Below are 20,979 nucleotides of genomic sequence, written 5' to 3' on the forward strand. Positions count from 1 at the left end.
GTTGGCTCATATTCTCTGTGTTTCAAATTGGGTAATTAATTATATTAGCTACATTTCATGTTCTACACATATTAGAAACAATGATATGTTTGCGATGCAACAAATGCTGTTTTGTTATTGTTAATGGATATGACATGCATGCAGATAATCTGGCCTGGCTTTCCTTTAAAACCAGTTATTAAAAATCAGTTTGTCGTCACGTATTTTGGTAGAATCCTGGCTACCACCAGGGCTCCTACAACTGGGTTTAAAAGGTTGCTCACTAAATTTGTAAGCCACAAAAAAAAAAAAATAGAAATCTAAAATTGGGTGAATGCTTTTATTTTTCCTTTTGTTTTTCTCTCTCTCTCTCTCTCTTCTTATTAAAACATGTGATGATTTTGTTGTTGTTGTTGTTGTTGCTAAATGAGTCTCAGTGCCTTCCCTGATTACAATACCACTCTGATAGTTTGTTTTAGAATATCTCTCAGTTTCCGAGAAAACTTAAGAGAGATCGATCCTTCTGTGAAAGATTGTAACTTCTTTGACAGATCTTGCTCATTGGCGTACTCTGTATTAGGAGTATTTAACTCCATCTGATCCATGGATCCTTAACCTTTGTACTCTGCTGGTTTTGGAGATATACAACAATAAGCATTGCCTTTGGTACCTGGGACCATCTACCATATAGACAGTTCCTTCAACTTTCTAACCCAAACAAATATTACCATAATTCTGAACCCAATTGTTTCATTGCAAGAAATGCCAAATCAGAGCAGATTCGTAAATTCTCAGATGAAGCAAATGACTGTGAAAATCCTTCTGGTTTTTTTTCCAAAGCCGAGTTCAGCTGTCAAAAGTGAGCTGGCTTTTCAAAATGCATAGTAATTACATTTCTCGTTCGTCCATTAGCTGGGTATTATGATACCACACAGTCATTTGATTTTTAATGTGCACTAAAATAACAGTGATAATTCACATTACAGTAAAATGATCATCGATAATCTGTCAAAATAAAAAACTTAAGCCATGTATTCTAATATTTAGATTTAGAAATGGACGACAAGAACAAGAATAAATAAAGGAATGAACTCATCATGTATATTCATAATTTTAGTGCTATTTGAAAGCGAAAGTAAGGAGTTACGATTTATTGCTATTTAATGGCCTTTCTTCCACTAATAACATGTGTTGTTGTTGTTGTTGTTGTTGTTTTTTTAATAGAGTGTTCCTATTGGAGGACGGTAGCCTTAAGATATATAATGTTACCAGGTCGGATGCTGGATCATATACCTGTGTGGCCACAAATCAATTTGGCATTGCAAAGAGTACTGGCAGTCTCGTGGTCAAAGGTAATTTATTAATCTTACTTACATTCAAACTATGTTGGAGATACATGTGCATGTCGTGACCCGATGACCTGTGTCGAACTTGTGCCATGTGTAAAAATTCTACACCACAATTTATTTAAGGGTTCTGTCCCCATGCACTGTTTGCCAGTGGGATACCATGGTAGATTGAGTCCTTTGGCAACTGAAAATGTTGTCGGTGCTACACTTTGGCATAGTTAAAACCTATATTTGAATTCTTGCTGATACCTTAGTGTATGGGGCAGTGGATATTTTCATAGAAGTCATGGACGGATCACTTTTCTTGGTTAAATGGTCATTCAGAAGTTCTCACTGTGCATGAAATTTTTGCATGTGTATAAGGGTTACCTAAGACACAACCAGATCATTTATTTATGGAACCTGAGGTATGTAAGTAGTGCAATGCGGATTCTTCCATTGACCTGAACAAGCACTTCTTTCCAAAGGTAAAGCATGAACTCATGGTGTTCTTAGGAGTCATTATTCGATTCTCTTCCCAGCAAACAGATAAGGTCCGACCATTTGAGGGGGTGGAACTGCAGGGTGTATCTTTAAGACTTTTAAACGTATCAATTCAAGTGTACCTACATATATCACCAAGGGACATCATTTGTCTTAGAGGTGTCTTTTCTTCATTTTTGCCGATTTATAAAGCCAGTGTGTTTGCTGGAAACCATGTCACTTCTATCATTTCTTGCCTCCCGGATGATGAAAACGACTGTCTTCATAAAACAGTTGCATCTGCTAATTAAGCCCCCATGATTTACATTTGACGATTGGTGCTTTCTCGTCTTCTCTATTAAAAATAAATATATTCCATAGAAAGAAACTAGCAGATCATCTTCAACCGTCATTTAAAATGGCTTATGAAAAATAGATACCCATCTTTATCTCTGGAAGATCCTTCCGCCAACTTGTCCCAAATATATTCTATTATGTCAACAATTGTCTGATTCACTCTGGGGAAATGTGACTGATGAGATTTGAAAACCATAGCTGGACTAATAATTTTGCAACTAAAATAAAATAATAGGCATCATGTCACTCCAAAGGCTAAGAAGAAAACCAAAAACATTTTTTTTTTTTTGTCTATGGAGTTGAACTGAATGAATACCACTCCTTCCCCAAAGGTTTCTTAAGCCTTCAGCACCATGATGCTCATTGTCTATGAATAATTGTCGAGAGAGAAAGAAAAGGAAGAGACATAAAAATTGGGTAACTTAGACACAACTAGGCTGTGCTTTGTTCTGATGATAACAACTGTGTTTTTCACATGTGTACAATTTCCGTGTTTTCTGCAAGATGATGGTTCCCATGTTGTAAGTGAGGGTCATTGTTTGGGTAGGATTCCCGTTGATGCAGGAATATGCATAGGTGCAATGATTGGATTGGGAGAGCTGCAACCTCATCTGCCCCCATCTTCCTTTGAATGGCGGGGTGATTGGTGTAAGTGGATGGGGTGCGGCTAGAGGAGGTGGGTCACTTGGGCAGGGTGAATCCTCCTATGGCCCCTGCCTTCCCCTTCCTCTCTCTGCTGCTCTCTTGCAATGCAGTGAGCCCGTTCTCCTCTACCATGATGCTCTGTCTCATCACAGGTTCAGAGGAAGGGAACTGGCCGACCAGAGACTGAACCATGAGCCAAAATAAACTCTTCTTCCTCTAAGTTGTTCTGGTCAGGAATTTGGATCACAGCAACGAAAACCTGACTAACGATACGTTTGCCTGTTTTTGAGATATCCTATAAAGAACACCAGATTCCCCTCTCTCTGCAGGAGGAAAATAGCTAAACAATATGACTTGGTTTAAAACAACCTGGCTTAACTTTCTGTTTAGTTCTGGTATCCTTCTTGGGGGGTTCTTGAATCCCAAGATCCCACTCTGCGTTTCTGGCCACTTTATTTGGTCTCTTCTTCTGTAGCATTTTTAATATTCTTACGAACTCTTTTATTTATTAAGTTTTGGGTTTTTTTTTTTTTTTGGGTTTTTGTTCCCTTTCAGAACAGAAGCACAAAGAGGGTGGAGATTTTTTGGCCGGCTTTTAATCAACAATAAACTACAATTCCTAGAACACCGTCAGGGGCCACATGTGCCCCGTAGATATGGATTTATTGATCCAAAGGTCACCATCTTACACTGCTGGGTTCAAGGGCATAATTTCAATGCTGACATCTTTGTCTAAAATTTGACAGTTTTCCATTTTTTTTAGGACTTAAACTTCTTGAAACACTTTGCAAAAAGAGAAAGGGGGTAAAAAAAAGAGGTCATCTCAGAAAAACTGCGAGTTTTAAATGCTTTTGACTTTCCAATTTTAAGGTTTGTAATCGTACCTTTCCAATACACCTTGAGTTCCCAGCTCTGCTGGAAATTTGAAGTTACCTTAAAACCCTAAAGACTCGGTGCAGAGAACACACTGATGTTCTACCAGTAACACAGTGTCAGAGGGGGATGTGCATATACAAAGAAGAGGCCCATTTAATATAATGTCAATAGGTATGATTATCAAGGTTATTTTCACTCGTTATATCTAATCGCAGATATGTGGTTATAGTTTAACCTTCATGAGATATCCACATGTCATTTTAAGGAATTTGGGGGTCGTATTTCTTTGTCATTGACAAAGAACCACCCTACACAATATAAACATATATACTTAATCATACAGATAGATAAATAAATACAATAACTTCATGAGCACAAAATGTATAGACAATATGAATAAAAACATGTTTAGAGCCAGATGTGATTGTGCACGCCTGTAATCCCAGTGGCTCGGGAGTCTGAGGCAGGAGGATAGTGAGTTCAAGACCAGCCTCAGCAACTTAGCGAGGTCTAAGCAACTCACTAAGACCCTGTCTCTAAATATAATTTAAAAAGAGCTGGGGATATGGCTCAGTGGTTAAATGCCCCTGGGTTCAATCCCTGCTACTAAAAACAAAAACAAACAAAAAAACAAAAACATGTTTACAAACTCTGCTTTAATGTTGGTCTGTGAATATAATCTGTGTGAACATCATTATGCACAATCTCTTAATCAGACTGCTGTCTCTCATGCCGTTTCATGCGGGAACATGGCACGTATCAGTACCAAAGAATTATTGCTTTCTAACCTACAAATCTGAAGCTTTTGTCTTGGAAGGAGTTAAAATGTTGTGCATGGATTTAAACAATTTTTAAAACTATGAAGTGCATAACCAACTGGTTTTTAAGGTGGCTTACTATTTGTGTGTGTGTGCGTGTGTGTGTGTGTGTGTTGGTGTGTTTTCTCATCTAAGATGCTTATCAGATTATCATTCCAGAGTCAAATATAATTTGTTTTCTGGATCCACCATCAGCATAGAGTGACCTTAAAGAGAATAGGGTGGTCAGGAGCCAATGAGAAATTTCAGTACAGCTGATAAAAGGATCCTCTCCTCTCTGGGATTTACTTATCAGCCTCAGTCATGCAAAAAATGTTGTTGTTAGATAACATGTAAAAAGATAATGGTTACAAGAGTAAGAGATGTTCCGGCTTAGTTTTTAGCTGATATGGCTTATCTGTGTTAAGAGGATTCTGAAGCAGGGTCCCCTCCCTGCATGTCGGAAAATTTCTATTTCACTAATGCAGCGGGAAGAGGCAATTTGCCTTTCAAACATCTTGAGCACAATTAGTCCGCTGCCTTGCCAGCTCCTTGCAAGATGCCCAGTGTAATTTGAGGACGTGTCCCACAGGCACAGTCATGGACTCCAATGGAAAGAGTTTCAGGGCTTCTCTTTTGGAAGACTGAGATCCCCATGACATTGTAACCCGTGCACTCGGAGGTATATGAAAATCACATCAAAGGGGGAATTATTCGATCTGGCATTTGGAAAATTATTAAAAAGCAGAGTAGCAGCAGGCTATAAAAATGATCTTGTTTGCAGGCAACATTTGTTTTGGTTTCCCCACTGGAGAGGTTTCGGATGTTCAATTATAGGCCTCATTGCTTCAGTATTATTTTCAACTGAAATGTCGGAACTCGGAAAAGCATATCTAAATGTGCAAATTAAGTTTATTGCCGCTCATTTAGTTGTTTATTCTTTGTGATAGAAGTCTTTATTATAGAAGCATACAGAAGGGCCTATCCATTTCCCCCCAGTGCTAAGAGAGGGCTCCCTGATATGGGTCTCTGCATTTGCTAAGAAATAAACCGGAGACAGGTAGATAATTTGGGACTCTGACGTCACATGCCTACAGGTGTCCAGCCCAGCTCGATTGGGAAAACCAAAAGTACAGTTTCAGACAAACAAGACCTACTGGAATACATTTGTGATATTGTCCTTCTGGAAAAACACCAGAATGGTCTGTCATACCCGATAATATCTCCGGGAAAGTGTTTAACTCCAACTCCATGATTTCCTACAAAGAATCATTTTTAAAGCATTTTAATTAAAAAAAAAAAAAGAAAATTTTGATTTAAAAGTTACCAATGGTGCAAATTTTTTTCAAGGTGAGAAATTGCATACGGAGTTATTATTTCGGGCAGAGTGAAATCTTTCTTTCCCACTCCAATAATGAAAAGAGTGCTAAGTGAATGTTGGAGACAAGAATACCAAATTCTAAGTAGAAATGTGGGAACAAGCTACTGAAGAGGAGATCACTGAAGCAAGCCCGCTAATATGAGTCTTATTTCCATCTGCATACAATTGAGCTCACAGTGTCTTTGTAAAAAAAAAAAAAAAAAATGGAGACTGGGTCATTTGGATTAAATTTCCAAGTATCATCACCAACTTTTTAAAAATTGTTCTTTAATGTTTATTATATAGCATGTAATAAACAGGAGGGGTATGAATGGATTTTAGGTCTGTACTTCTTTGCTACTGTTCAAGATTTTTTTTTAGGGCTGAAATATGGCTCAAGTAGTAGTTGAGCTCCTCTGGCATGCGTGAGGCACTGGATTTAATCCTCAGCACCACATAAAAATGAAATAAAGATATTGTGTCCACCTAAAGCTAAAAGATAAATATTTTAAAAAGACTTTTTAAATATATAAAGTAAGCCTATTATTGGTTACAGTTTACTCTGTTTTTTTAAAAATTTTTCATAAAAATAGAGGACATCTAGGTCATGGTTGATGCCAAACGAAAGAGATTAGATGCCTGACAGATCACATTGTAAATGTGTAAATGCACAAGCTTTGGGATTATAACAACTGGCCCTTTAATAAAGTAGGGTGGATTATGAAGGGTTTTACTTGTCTATTGGTATTGGGGAGTGAATCCAGGGGCGCTTAACCACTGAGCCACACTCCCCAGCCCTCTTTTGTATTTTATTTAGAGACAGGGTCTCACTGAGTTGCTGAAGTTGGTCTTGAATTTGCAATCCTCCTGCCCCAGCCTCCTGAGCCACTGGGATGACAGGTGTGTGCCACCGCACCTGGCTTGGTTCTCAAGATTTTGTTCGCGTGTAGGTGTTTGCTTAGTCTGAACAGCGTGTGTCGTCACCAGATACTAATGACCCTCGCAGGCCCACTGTATTTTCTGTCTGTGGCTCCTGAGGACTTGGATAAGCCATTAGCAAATGTTTTCAAGTACAAAAGAGGCGTGGGGTCCAAGCAGGTGGAGTGAAGAAACAAATAATTAAATGAACTGAATCCGACTTCTCCTCTTTGGAGAGGAGAAGTCACGTTAAAAAGTTCATAAGAAAACACCCTCTTGGCACCACGTCTTACGTTAGAAGATGTTCTAATTAGGAATTCCTGATTCCTAATTCCATTTCCTCTAAAACAACTAGGATTTGTGACAGCCCCGCATAAAGTCATGGCTGGAAAGTAGTCAAGTGAACATTCTCTCTTTATGAAAATATAAATAAGATGCCATAAATATGTACTCATGGCCTATTAAGGACTAACCGCTTTGAAACTGAGTAATTGGTGGATCTAATTCAATCAGCAGAAGCTGCAGGGCAGGCTCATTCTCAATAGATGGCAGGCCCTGTTTGGATTATTTGTTCATAAAGAGGATCTGTGTTGATATTTTGCATTATTACTTTGCAGGAAAATATTTAGTGTCACCTTCCTGCCTAGACAGCATCCTGGTGTGATATTTAGACTCAAATTTGGAACAGTGGCTTTCTTAGATGAGTTCTTCATTTGTTTTCTTTTTACTCTGGGGTTGATGGTCGTCTTTTAATATTTACTTTAATTTGAATATCAAAGTGGAAGATAAATGGGTAATGGTGGCTGCAGGTAAACTGGAATATATTGCCCATGATTACTTTGTGCATTGAAATTAAATTTCCTCTTGCCTCAGGTGGACTGGGACAACAATTGCCGCATGCAGATTTTGATCTCTATAAACATGTGTCTCAACAGATCATCCCACACGTGGCCAAGAGCATGTTAAACATTCTAGTCCTATGCATTTGAGGTCTATTTCCACTTTGCCAGGAGCAGAGAAAGACAGACTCTGTCACATCAATTTCCTTATTTGTTTGTTTATCTCTGTCCACATTTTATTGTGGATATTAGCTTTGAATTTCCTGGGTTGGCTTTTCTCCTTTTCGGTTCGTTTGCTTAGTGTCCTGTGGACTTAAACATTCCCCAAGTCTGTCTCTGTTATCTCCCTACAAAAACAAACCACACACATAAACAAACAAACAAACAAAAAACACATGCTTTTCTCTTTAAAAAAAAAAATATTCCCTTATTTTGATAGTTTAAATCATCCAATGGGTTTTGTAAAAGTCATTCAAGAGAAAAGCTTTCATGTTGGCAAAAGTCTCGATTCTGTGCTTAGGTTGGATGGATGGATGGATTAGCAGGAAATAGAATTCCAGATTAGAAATCGTTCCTCCTGGGCTGGGGCTGTAGCTCAGTGGTAGAGTGCTTGCCTAGCACGTGTGAGGCACTGGGTTCCTTCTCAGCACCACATAGAGATAGAGAAAGATTTTGTGTCCATCTACAACATATGTGTGTGTGTGTGTGTGTGTGTGTGTATTAAGAAATTATTACTCCTTAAAAATTTACAGATGTTGCTCTGCCCCAAAAGTTGAACCATTTTGCTATCTGATGTTCTTTTCATCACGTCTTTTCTCTCTTTCTGTAGAAGCCAGTTTTCCCCCATATTCCACAGACTCAGGGTGGCGTGCCATGGTTTCAGTCTATTTCCGATAGTTACCTTGGGCATCTGATGGGTTTTGTCACCCTAGGATTCCTGATACTCTGGTCCTAGATGATCTTCTTGCATAATTTAATATTTTACCTCAATCCATTTCCTGAAAGCCTTGTTATGTAAATGTTAGGTTTTTCTGTAGTGCCACTCTGGTTAGTATGTATGACATATATTTGAATGTGTATAATATACATGGATACGAATGTCCATATATACATGTACACACACACACACATGTTTACAGACACACACACACACACACACACACACATATGTATGTATATATATATATATTGCTTTTTTTCCTTCCTAGTATACATTTCATAGCCCTGTGGGTCCCAAACTTCTAGGAGATTTCCTCAACTTTATCTTCCAGAACACTTATTGAATTTCTTGCTCTTCTAGGCTTTTAAAGTTGTTTCCAAGTGTCCTTTTACTTTACGACCGGTCCTTCATGTAATATCTTGCTCTTTTTCTCTCTCTCTCTCTCTCTCTCTCTCTCTCTCTCTGAAAATATTGCTGATGGAATTTTTTTTCTGGTTTATTTTCCCTGAATGATTTCTATTTCCCCAGACTGCCTTCCTGCCTTTGTTCCATCCCCTGTTCTTTATTAAGACTCCTACAGAGGTACCTTGTGAATTTTACTTGTTGACTCATAGCTAAAGCAGAGGGCACTAAAAAAAAAAAAAAATCTTATGAAGGCTCTGATCAAGTTTGGGGTTTATTGATTTATTTCGTGTCATGCTAAAATGACTTGGCCGGGCTCCTTCCTCGGGAAACTCCTAAGGTAACTATGTTGAGGTATTTTCTCTTAGGCTCATTGGTTACTAAGATCACAGTCCGCCATTTTCCGCTTGGAGAACAATTTCCAAAACTCTTGAAGCTGAATGGAGTTGCAAGGCCAGGGCCCCAGTGTTCCTGGGTAAAGGTTTCCATTTCCCTACTTTCAGTATGATTTCCCCACCCTCCATTGTGTTTGGTGGCTAACCGTTCGGATACCCCGTTTCTTATCCTGTTTCGGTCAGCTTTCTGTGACTATAACAGAATGCCTGAGATCGTTAACTTATAAAGAGAAAAATGCATGTTTTGGATCACAGTTTTAGAGGTCCCAGTCCATGGATGGGTAGAGACCTCTCAGGGCTGTGCTAGGGACGCCAGGTGGCAATGGTGTGGAAGAGGTGATGGAGGAAGCTTCTCACTTTGTAGCCAGAAAACAAAAGGGAGGAAGGGGAAGGGGCTGAGGTCCTGCCTCCCTTTCAAGGGAGCGTTCCCAGTGAGGTGCAGACCTCTCACCAGACCTTACCTCCTAAAGCTTCCACCACCTCACAGGGGTGCCACCCTGGAGAACAAGCGTCCAACACAGGAAGATTTGGGGAACACGCACCCAGCTCTCTCAGATCCTTTCCGGAGTATAGCTTGCCCATCTCCTGATGAGATAGAACCTTTTAGAGATCTCTTTCTAAATCTGTTTCTAAATCTCATCAGAGTGATTGGCACAATAAAGAGTTCTCTTCTTACATGGGACCAAACCCACTGCAAACTCAGTTTTAAGTCATACACGTTCATTTAGTTCCTGAAATTTTGTCTTTTTTTTTTTCTCTCTCTCTCTGTCTGTCTGTTTTGGTGAATTGATGTGTAGGAAAGCTTTCATTGTGTCACCATTTAGTGCATATTTATGAGGAGCTGAAAGCAAACACTGCAATCGATCATGTTCTTCAGAATATGGCACATGCTGCTTTTGATCCTGGTATCGTTTTCTCTTCCTAATATTTAGAACGTCGAGCGTTAGCTCCTTCTTCAAATTTATGGAGAGGCCTACAAAGAAAACACCCATGTGGGAGACGATAGATGTTGAGCTCCGTCTTCCACTTGTGTCCTGGATCGGAATCTCTCGCTCAGCAGTACCCCTCTGCCACTTCCTTCCCCAGGGCAGACATTCCCCCCACATCACAAAAAAAGTCAAGATGCTTTCAAAAAGCAAAGTCTGTTGAAGTCAGGCACACGGCGGTGCATACCTCTCATCCCAGTGGCTCGGGAGGCGGAGGCAGGAGGATCGAAAGTTCAAAGCCGGCCTTGGCAAAAATCAAGGTGCTAAGCAAATCCTTGAGACCCTGTCTAAAATAGGGCTGAGGATGTGGCTCAGTGCCCCTGAGTCCCATCCCTGGTACCAAAACCAGAAGGCCAAGTCTGAATCACAAAATAAAGATGTACGTGTTTAAGATGGACCACACAATGCTCATATGCATATATACATATACATATAATATACACATAATTTATCCATTCATAAATGATGGGCACTTAGGGTTCTTCTATATCTTGACTATTATAAATAATGCCACAGTGAATGTGGGAGTGTAGATAATCTTCCACACACTGATTTCACTTCTTTGGGATCTATATCTACAATGAGGATTGCCGCATCCTATGGAAATTCTATTTTTTTTTAAATTTCTGAGCTGCCATCTTGTTTTCCATAATGGTAAAACCAGTTAGTATTCCCACCAGCAGCGTCAAAGGCTTACCTTTTCTCCACAGCCTTGCCAACACTTACCTCTTATCTTTTTGGTAATAGCCATCCTGATAGGTATGAGGTTTGATTTACAATCCCCTGGTGATTGGTGATGTTCAGTGTTGGGGTCATTGATTTGTTTTCTTTTTGCAGTGTTGGGGATGAAACCCAAGGCTTCATGTATGCCAGGCAAGTGCTGTCTGTACCACTCAATCACATTCCCAGTCCTTACCTGGTGACGCCAATCATCTTTACATACACCTGTTGGTCATCTTCTTTGGAAATGTAAACACATTTAAATCTGTCCTAAAATAAATGCTACTTCGGTTCTTAGAGTTGGAAGAAATACTGTCCTGATGTGAATCATATAGATAGGAGAAATAAATAGCAATTGGAAAAGGTTGGCCTATCACCGTGTTAATGTGTACCACAATTGGAGATTCTGGGGAATTAGGAAGAGGACCAAATCTCTAAAATGTCGATTTATAGCCTTCATAAGTTAAATAGTGAGAGAAAATATCAGAGAAATTTTGTCACCTGTTTGAAGTATTATTTATATCCTAGTTTACTTTTTATCAGTATCTTAGCAACATTTCCTATCAAGTCATAGAGTAACAAAGGCAGAACCTCTTTGTAAAGAGGAAGAAGAGTTTGATTATTTGCCACATGCCTTTCTCCATCCTCTGAGAGCAGCTGACAACTTCTGAATCATTTTAACAGTCGTTATCTTGGAAATCGACACTAAAAGATTATGATTCACAGGTGAAGATTTCAGCCAAGTTGAAGGTACCAAAGAAAAGCCAAATAAAGCTATGAGAAGAGTCGTATTGTGTGCATGGTCAGATGAGACCAGATACACGTTTGATTGCCATTCCCTGGTTTCCAAAAATGTACTTGGGAATTAAGAAATGGAACGCGTCTCTTGTTCCTCAGAAGGACCAATTCCATTTGTGTTTAAAGAAACCGTGCTAAAGGATTCTGACCTACGTTTTGATACGATTGGTTTTCATGTCTGGTGGAACGATTGTAATTGAAGGTACATTCTGGAAAGATCATTAGTGACTAGGACAGTGTGAATTGGAATAAAGCTATTCATCAAAGACATCGTATATTCTATCAAAGCTTTCCCTAGACTCCTTAAAAATAGGAGGACTTTATCAAGCTATTTTAATAAAATGACTTCTCTCTCCAATATAGACGGAAAATGGCAAATATTAAAATTCGGTAACTTTATGATCTTGTTATCATTTGCTGCTCTTTTGTTTTCTAGACGGGTCAGGTCTCACTGTGTGGCCCAGGCTGACCTCAAGATCGTGATCCTCCTGCCTCAGCCTCCTGAATAGCTAGAGTTACAGTCCCGCACCACAGAGTGCAGCTAATGACCTCTTTATGAATGTCATTTATGTTTACAGTAATCGTCAGACAGGGGTCAGTCCTCATCACTGTAGGAGCTGAAATCGTCAAACAGGGGTCACTGTAGGAGCTGAGCAGAATATTTTTTCTATGTTCTGTAGATAAATAATTACCCCAGACATTATTATTATTAATGAGTCTTAAAAACACACAAAATGAAGAATGTAGTACAAGGATCTCTCATGTCCTCACCAGCCCCTGCTGATAACAAAGACCTCATATCTAATATCTATTCTAGATATAACAGGTAACTCATAACTAATCTGACATCTAATCTGTAACCTTCCTTCTTTCCCCAACACTTATCCCAGTTATTTGCAGGACAATCCTATATATCTGAAGATTTCATCCATCCATATTTCAGAAAGTGTTTTTAAAATATTAGATGATGTGGCTGGGGTTATAGCTCAGTGGTAGAGCACTCACCTAGCGTATGTGAGGCACTCGGTTTGATCTCAGCGCCACATAAAAATAAATAAATATATTAGGCGCTCTGACCATAAGAAAACCAGTGGCTCAGGAGGCTGAGGCAGGAGGATCTCGAGTTCAAAGCCAGCCTCAGCAAAAGCAAGGCACGAAGCAACTCAGTGAGACCCTGTCTCTAAATAAAATACAAAATAGGGCTGGGGAGGTGGCTCAGTGATCAAGTGCCCCTGAGTTTAATCCCTAGGATTCCCCCCACAAAAAAAAAAAAAAATAGTTTCCATATTCTGCCAAATGCAGGATACCTTGAATTGGTGTATTTCTTTAATCCAGAGATTCTTAGAGTTTTCTATATGCTAAAATATTCCATGAAACACTAAAAAAAAGATGAACGTGCAGAACTCTATTTTTATTTTTAAAATGTCACAAAACAATAATAATATCATCCTGGCAATGAACCTGTTGCAGAAGCCACAGCTATCTAGACTTTCTGACAATATGTTTAATTAGACCTTAGATTCCCTTCCGTAGGAATTTCAGGTTCACATTTCGAAAAACCTAGTGGGATGTTTCTCAAAGCGTGGTCCTCAGAGTAACTCCACCGAATCAGCTGGAGAAGCCCTGTTGAAGTCTACAGGCTGGTGTCTCCCTGCAGGTCGGTGGAATCTCTGGTTCTGGTAGGAGCCAAGGAAAGTGCATTTTAAATAACTTCTCCAGGAAATTCTCAGGCACACTGGAATTTTCAGACCGCTGGTCCCAATTTTCTACCCAAGGTATATAAAATGGTCTGGGATGAAAGGGAGTAAATATCCCTTCATGTGCTTTCATGAGAAAGCAGCTCCACCACATGTCACAAGTGACAGGGTTTTGCAGATGGATGCTGCTTCTGCTTCATCTGTGGCGATTTGGGCTCTAACGATCTCACTTATCCATAAACACTGAGAAGTGTTTCGGTGTTAGTGAGCCTCCAAGTTCCTTCCCCGATTCCACTGGAAAAGAAAAATTCACTCCCGGGAAAGGAGAAGGGGTGTGCACACACCCACGAGTCCTACTCTGTGGTGTGAGTGGTTTGAAGAAATCTCTCAGCTGCTTGGGATTCTGACGAATTCAAGGTGTCGGCCAAAGATGAGTTCCTGGGCTCAAATGTCCTTGCTCTTGCCTTGAAGCAGCTTGGAAGTCTTTGGATGCTTTTGCAGCCCAAGTTCCCCTCTCCCAGTCTCTGCAACCATGGTGATTTTGTTCCTGTGGGCAATAGCTTTGCGTTCCGAGCTAGGGCTATGCAGGGTTACAGAATGCTAACTATTCAAGTTAGCAATCAGGGACCTTATGGCCTCAAGACAGCCACCTCCACAGCTTTAGGGCAGGTCTGCACGTGATTTGGGAAAAGGAACAGTCATTAACAACATTCTTGCCTGATGCAGTGGTGTGCACCTGTGATCCCAGCAGCTCCGGAGGCTGAGGCAGGAGGATCTCAAGTTCAAAGCCAGCCACAGCAAAAGCAAGGCCCTAAGCAACTCCCATGAGACCCTGTCTCTAAATAAAATATAAAATAGGGCTGGGGAGATAGGGCTCAGTGGTCGAGTGCCCCTGAGTTCAATCTCCAGTACCAAAACAAAAGAGTCTTCTTGTGCAAGCATTGCTTTATCCACGGAGGATGCTCATGGAGGAAGGGAGGTCAAATAACCACACATTCCTTTTTCTGTGTATCACATCTGACTGCACAGAGGTATTTCTTTGTAAGTGTATTCCATTTGTCACAGTGCAGATGCTGTGTTGTTATTATACCACTGCTTGCTTCTTATTTCTCATGCTACTCTTTCAGGAAATAGATCCCACTATCTTTTTGAAAAAAAAATTAATTGACAAATAATTGTATATATTCATAAAGCACAATGTGATATTTTGATCACACATTTTCGTTGTGGAATGATTAAAGCTAATTAACATATCCATCACATAGCAGGCTTATTATTCTTTTTGTAATGAAAACATGGAAAAAATCTACTCATTGAGCAATTTGGAAATATACAGCACATTATTATTAACTATTGTCACCCTGCTGTGCCATAGATGTCAGAAACTTATTCCTCCTGTCTAACTGAAACTTTTTACTCTGTGAGCAATGTCTGCCCATTCCCCCTACTCGTGCCCACCCACCTTTGCTTAAACATATTCTACTCTGCTTTCTTCTTCTGTGTCAGAGAATATTTCTTTTTCATTCCAGGCATTGAACCCAGGGGCGCTCCAACACTGAGCCACATCCCCAGACCTTTTTATTTATTTTTATTTACAGACAGGGTCTCATTAAGTTGCTTAGGGCCTTGCTTAGTTGCTGAGGCTGGTTTTGAAGTTGCAATCCTCCTGCCTCAGCCTCCTGAGCTGCTGGGATTCCAGGCATGAGCCACCATGCCTGGAAAGAGACTCTTTCTTATCATGGCATTCAGGTTGATGGACAGGTAACTCACTCTTACAGGGACCCTTGCTCAGGAATGCCCCCATGCTTATTTTAAAGTTCTGCTGTTATGGCTTTGACATTCTTAGTTATTTTGTCTCTGAGCCTGTTTTTTATGTAGTTTAGTAAGACGGGGGAACACACGTATGCACTGATGGCTCTGTGAGGAAGTGGTTACAATTGGATAGCAGCAACCCACGCACACCCCAGCCCAGGCAGGCCTGAGGACCCACAGGTAGCATTCATGCAAGCCGTGGGTGCCCTGTGCAGGTGTGTGCATGTGTGCATAGCTGCTATCTGGGTGCTACAACCTGCCGGGCGTGAGCACATCAGGTCCTGAGCCCATAGGGGTGGAGGTGATATGGGCATCAAGAACTGGAGTGGATATCAGCAAAGCCTGCAGGGTAAGGAGGGACTCAGTCAGTCAGCCCCAGGGTCCAGGGTGGGAGGAGGCCAGCTTGCCTATGCCAGAGCTAGCCCTGTGGCATTCACAGAAATGCTAACTCTCAGCCTGAGAACCAGGACAGTGACTCCTGGGGTCAAGCAGTAGGCTTTGTTAGTAAATTATCACAGACTATTTTTTTCCCCTACTTGAATATGGACACTACCAGAAAGCATATCCCAGCGTGACTCAGATTCTTTAAAGAATTTAAAATCTAGGGTTTAGAACATTTCTGCAACATTGCAAAGCTAATATTCACGGGGTTAGGAATAAAAAATTTAATTTGAAGATGATTCCATTTAAGGACAAAACTCTATTTTTATATGAAGCTCCAGGGGAGCCAGTTATTAATGAGTTTTTCGTTATAATTGAAGATACCGCAGTGGAATGAATCACTGACCATGTGAGTTAGAGCCAGATCATGAAGTTCACTTACGGCTTCTTAAACAAACTCCTCCAAAGTTACAGCAAATGCCATACAAAAAAAAAAAATAAAGGTTTTTTTTTTATATACGTGTACATTAACAATTCAATTCAGTCTTACACAAAATAGATTTTATAGTGAAAGAAATAGGGTTCAATCTTTTTTAGAAAATTGATTCCAAGCCAGGTATGGTGGTGCACATCTGTAATCCGAGTGACTTGAGAGGCTGAGGAAGGAGAATTGTAGATTTGAGGCCAGCCTCAGCAACTTAGTCCCTAAGTCATTTAAGGAGATCCTGTCTCAAAATAGAAAATAAAGAAAGTTGAAGATGTGGCTTAGTGGTTAAGTGCCCCATGGGTTCAATCTCTTGTACCCACCAAAAAATATTTGTTCCACGAGAACAATCAGCTCTAGATGTTCTAAAATTTATACTTCAAAGTGATTTTTTTTTTCAGAAACTTATATTAACAGCTGAATGTGGTGGCACATGCCTGTCATCCCAGCAGCTCCGGAGGCAGAGGTAGGAGGATGTGAAGTTCCAGGACAGCCTCAGCAAGTTAGAGAGGCCCTCAGCAACTTGAAAAGACCCTGCCTCAGAATAAAAAAAACAAAAGATCTGGAGATGTGGCTCAGTGCTTAAGCACCACTGGGCTCCATCTCCAGTACCAAAAAAAAAAAAAAAAAAAAAAAAGAATTTAGACTAATACTGCAGTCTAAAGAAAACTCTCCATGGTTTCCAAAAGACAACTGGCAGAAAGATCCTTTGCAAAATGAAAACTTAACCAAAAGTATTTATGACCTTGCCTTTGCCAAGAGTCACTAATGTCACTTCCCATTTTTATCCATAGAAAAGGTAGTTGCTGAAAATTGAAATTTTGATGTTCTAAACATGAATTTTCAGAAAAATCAAGCAAGACCATCTTATCAAATTCTAATGCCATTCTATCTTATTCTTGAATTTTTAGTCATTATTTCATTACTATTTATTGTACTACCAACAAGCTTTGTTTTTAAGACATAATTTGTCTAAAGTTGTCACTGTGTGGGTGTGGGTGTCATAGATGGGAGGATTGGCTTTCATTTTTAATGTTTCAAAAATGACATTATTGTACCATCTCCAATGTTTAATCACATTCAACGAGGCCAATTATTCTCCTACACGCATAAATAAGATATTAGTTATTTTTTAAGGCACTACAAAAGGAAAAAGTTTTCCCTAGTCCTATAAGATTTTCTTAAAATATTAGATATCATTTACTCTTATTTGGTGGGAGAGATGTGGAGGAGGATTGGAATTGACAATGAACATGGTACATAAAACTGTTCTTGAAATCCCTCCCCACAGAAGACTAGAAGGAAAAAAAAAGTGCATGAATCTAGTAAAAGAAGAAAAATATTTCTTGAAAATTAAAACTTGAAGACAGATTGAATGCAAATGAGGAATTTTCTTCCTTATGATCTGAAGTAGAATGCACGCTTCTCTTTCCCACGACTCTTTTATCAACACGTCCCTTAAAACCCTAGATTACGACATTCTACTTTCCACTTCTAAGGCTTGACGAAGAACGCTTCGGAAATTCTTAAACATTTGAATACTAATGCAACCCTCTATTGTAAAATACATCGACACCCTGTCTTTGTTGGCTGTTGCTCTGACGAAAGAGTGTTTCATAGAGAAAGGAAGCCGATTTCTTACACTTCTGGAGATTTGGTTGGCTCTTTGTAGCTTTGGGTCCAAGGTGAAGCAGAACATCATGGCGGAGGAGACTAGCTTAGGACATGTCAACCAGAAGGAGAGAGAGCTCTGTTCCTCAGGGACAAGACATAAACCCCAAAGGCACAACCTCAGTGACACACATCCTCTAGCCACACCCTACCTGCCGACAGGTACCACCTAGTTAATTCACATCAGTGGCTTCAACCATCAATTATTATATCTCTCCTAATGTAACGATCTCACCCCTGAAATGTTCTTACATTGTTTCCCACATGAGCTTTGAAGGGACACCTCCTATCCAAACCATAACCATTATCATTGTGAGTTTCTTTTTTTTAAAAAAAAAATCTCTTTGTTCTTTTTACATATACTGAACAGTATACTGTATTTTGACATATGATACATGCATGTGGTGGTGCATGATGTGGCATCACACTGGTCATACATTCATATCTGAACATAGGAAGGCGATGTCCGCTTCGTTCTACTGTCTTTCCTATTCCCGTCCCTTTAATCCAATGAACAACTTCTATTTCCCTCCCTTAGTGTGAGTCACTATCCACATACAGGGAGTACCTTTGACCTCTGGTTCTGTGGGATCGGCTTATTTCATTGTGAGTTTCTTTTAATCAAAAACAAAACAAACAAACAAAAAAAATACAGGACTCTTGTGTACAACCAGAACACTTTCGGAATTGTCCTTGGAAATATCAGTCAGTGAAATGCTGTTGCCTGTGACAAGGGGTTGACATTGAGACTGTCGTCTCCAGTGGGAAGGTTTTTATGATGGAAGCAAAATTCTCTTATTGCAAATTCCGGATTAAAGAAGGAAAATGTGGGTGTTTTTTTTTCATGTTTAGTTTAAATAGGAAATTATGATCAGAAGTATGTCAGAAGTAGAAAAAATAATGTTGCTTTCATACTTTTAAATAAAAGCATATGATTATCACACTCTACGTGAACTATGGTGGTTATAACCTTAGGGACACAGTGGGTCTGATGGGGTCTGAAGTTAGCAGAGACTCTTTAGGGTTATAACCACTGTGTAAATTGCAAGATTGTGACTGAAATTTTAGACTAAAAATTAAAAAGAGCATGGTACACTCTCTACCTATGGAACCCTGGCTTTGGAGGTCTATAGTTTTCTGTAAAGTGTTTTCATATGAGGTATGAATAAAATGACACCTTTCATTATAAGTCATAAGCTGTATAAATACAGAATATTTGAAAAAAAAAAAACACTGAATGTGGTTGAGCTTCGGGTGACTTTAAATGATTGCATAACGATTCAAAACTATATCTAGCCAGGCTCAATGGGACATGCCTGTAGTCCCAGCATCTCGGGAGGCTGAGGCAGAAGGATTGCAAGTTCAAAGCCAGCCTCAGCAACTTAGGAAGGCCCTGTCTCAAAACTAAAAATAAGGAGAGGTTAGGAATGTGGTTCAGGGGCTAAGCAACCCTGGGTTCAATACTTGGTACCAAAAAAAAAATATAAAATAAATCTTTTTTAAAAAATCGTATATAGGGGCTGGGATTGTGGCTCAGCGGTAGAGCGCTGGTCTAGCACATGCGAGGCCCTGAGTTCGATCCTCAGCACCACATAAAAATAAAACAAAGGTATTGTGTCCAACTGCTTCTAAAAACATAAATATTTTAAAATATATTTTTTTAAAATCATACATATACCTGCACACATATTTATGTATATATCTTACCCAGAGGTTGGTTTTTTTATTGGCTTTTCTTAATTCTTCTTCTCTCAATAGAGAGGACTGTCATTACGGTCCCCCCTTCCACAATGGATGTCACCGTGGGCGAGAGTATCGTCCTCCCCTGCCAGGTGTCCCACGACCCCTCCATGGACGTGGTGTTCCTGTGGTCTTTCAACGGCGATGTCATCGACTTAAAGAAGGGAGTGACTCACTTTGAAAGGATCGGAGGAGTAAGTAGGTGCCCTGGCTGAGAGCTTAATGACAGGAATCAAGACCCTCCCGTGAGTCACCGTCACCCATGATCATTCTCCCCGTATTATCTGTGCGGATAATCACTGTTCGTGAAGCCGCCTCTGTTTTTGGGTTTTGTTGTGTTTTGTTTTATGGGTCTCGTCGTAGAACTACTTGGTTCCTAGATGCAGTTATAATAAAGGGGTCGTCAAAGGCATCAAAGATAGAAAGGACAGTGATCCTAATGTCTTCCGATTTCAGAGCAGCCTCATATTCAATATTTATCCAGCTCTGCAAAATAACAAGACCTGCTGGGCATGACGATGCCTTTATTCATTTTTTTTTTTTTTTTCTCTCTCTCTTTCTACCACCAGGAATCCGTCGGGGATCTGATGATACGGAATATTCAGCTGAGCCACTCGGGAAAATATGTCTGCACGGTGCAGACGACTCTGGAACGTCTGTCGGCTGTGGCCGGTGTCATCGTTCGGGGTGAGCATGCATGTGATCGGCTTTTGTCTGTTTATGATAAATGATCAGGCTCGACCAGCGTTGCTAGTGCCATCATCTTAGACTTTGCATATTAAGAAACCATTCTTGTCGGAGAAAAGTCCACCTGCATCTGCAGTTCTCCTCTCTACCTGCTTTTCCTTGCATTCATCTTTGAGAGAAGAACTTAAAAGAGGCGCTTCTCAGTTTTGACTTGCTATACTATCCCCCTCCCCCCTCCGGTGTCTAGCAATTTTCTAATCTCTGGAGGGAACATTTCCACAAGGATGCTTTACTGTGTAGGAATAGACCGTCCTTGTCAATCAGTGCATTTAAAAATCTCCAATGCAGGGATGGCGTGGTGGCTCCATGGTAGAACACTAGCCTGGCATGGGTGAGGCACTGGGTTCGATTCTCAGTACTGCATACATATAAATAAATGAATCAAATAAAGGTCCATCAACATCTAAAAAAAATATTTTAAAAATGATTTGCTAATACAGTCATCATAAAATATCTTTCTCAAGGTCCTCCAGGTCCCCCGGAGGATGTGAGAGTAGAACACATTTCTAGTACCACCTCCCAGCTAAAGTGGACCCCAGGCCCGGATAACAACAGTCCCATTCAAATATTTACAATTCAGACTCGGACACCTTTTTCTGTGGGTTGGCAAGCTGTTGCTACAGG

The 20,979-nt window shown here is 40.0% G+C and overlaps 1 protein-coding gene across 1 annotated transcript in view; it reads left to right on the top strand.

Moving 5' to 3' along the window:
* Cntn6 (contactin 6) overlaps positions 1–20,979 on the top strand; it is a 153,454-nt gene that overhangs the window by 108,288 nt on the left and 24,187 nt on the right. Inside the window, 4 exon segments of the mRNA XM_026409025.2 lie at positions 1,204–1,331; positions 19,627–19,802; positions 20,178–20,295; positions 20,820–20,978. Coding sequence (XP_026264810.2) covers positions 1,204–1,331; positions 19,627–19,802; positions 20,178–20,295; positions 20,820–20,978 — 581 coding nt within the window.

The sequence above is a fragment of the Urocitellus parryii genome, chromosome 16 (genome assembly GCF_045843805.1).
Source record: "Urocitellus parryii isolate mUroPar1 chromosome 16, mUroPar1.hap1, whole genome shotgun sequence".
NCBI classification, from domain to species: Eukaryota; Metazoa; Chordata; class Mammalia; order Rodentia; family Sciuridae; genus Urocitellus; species Urocitellus parryii.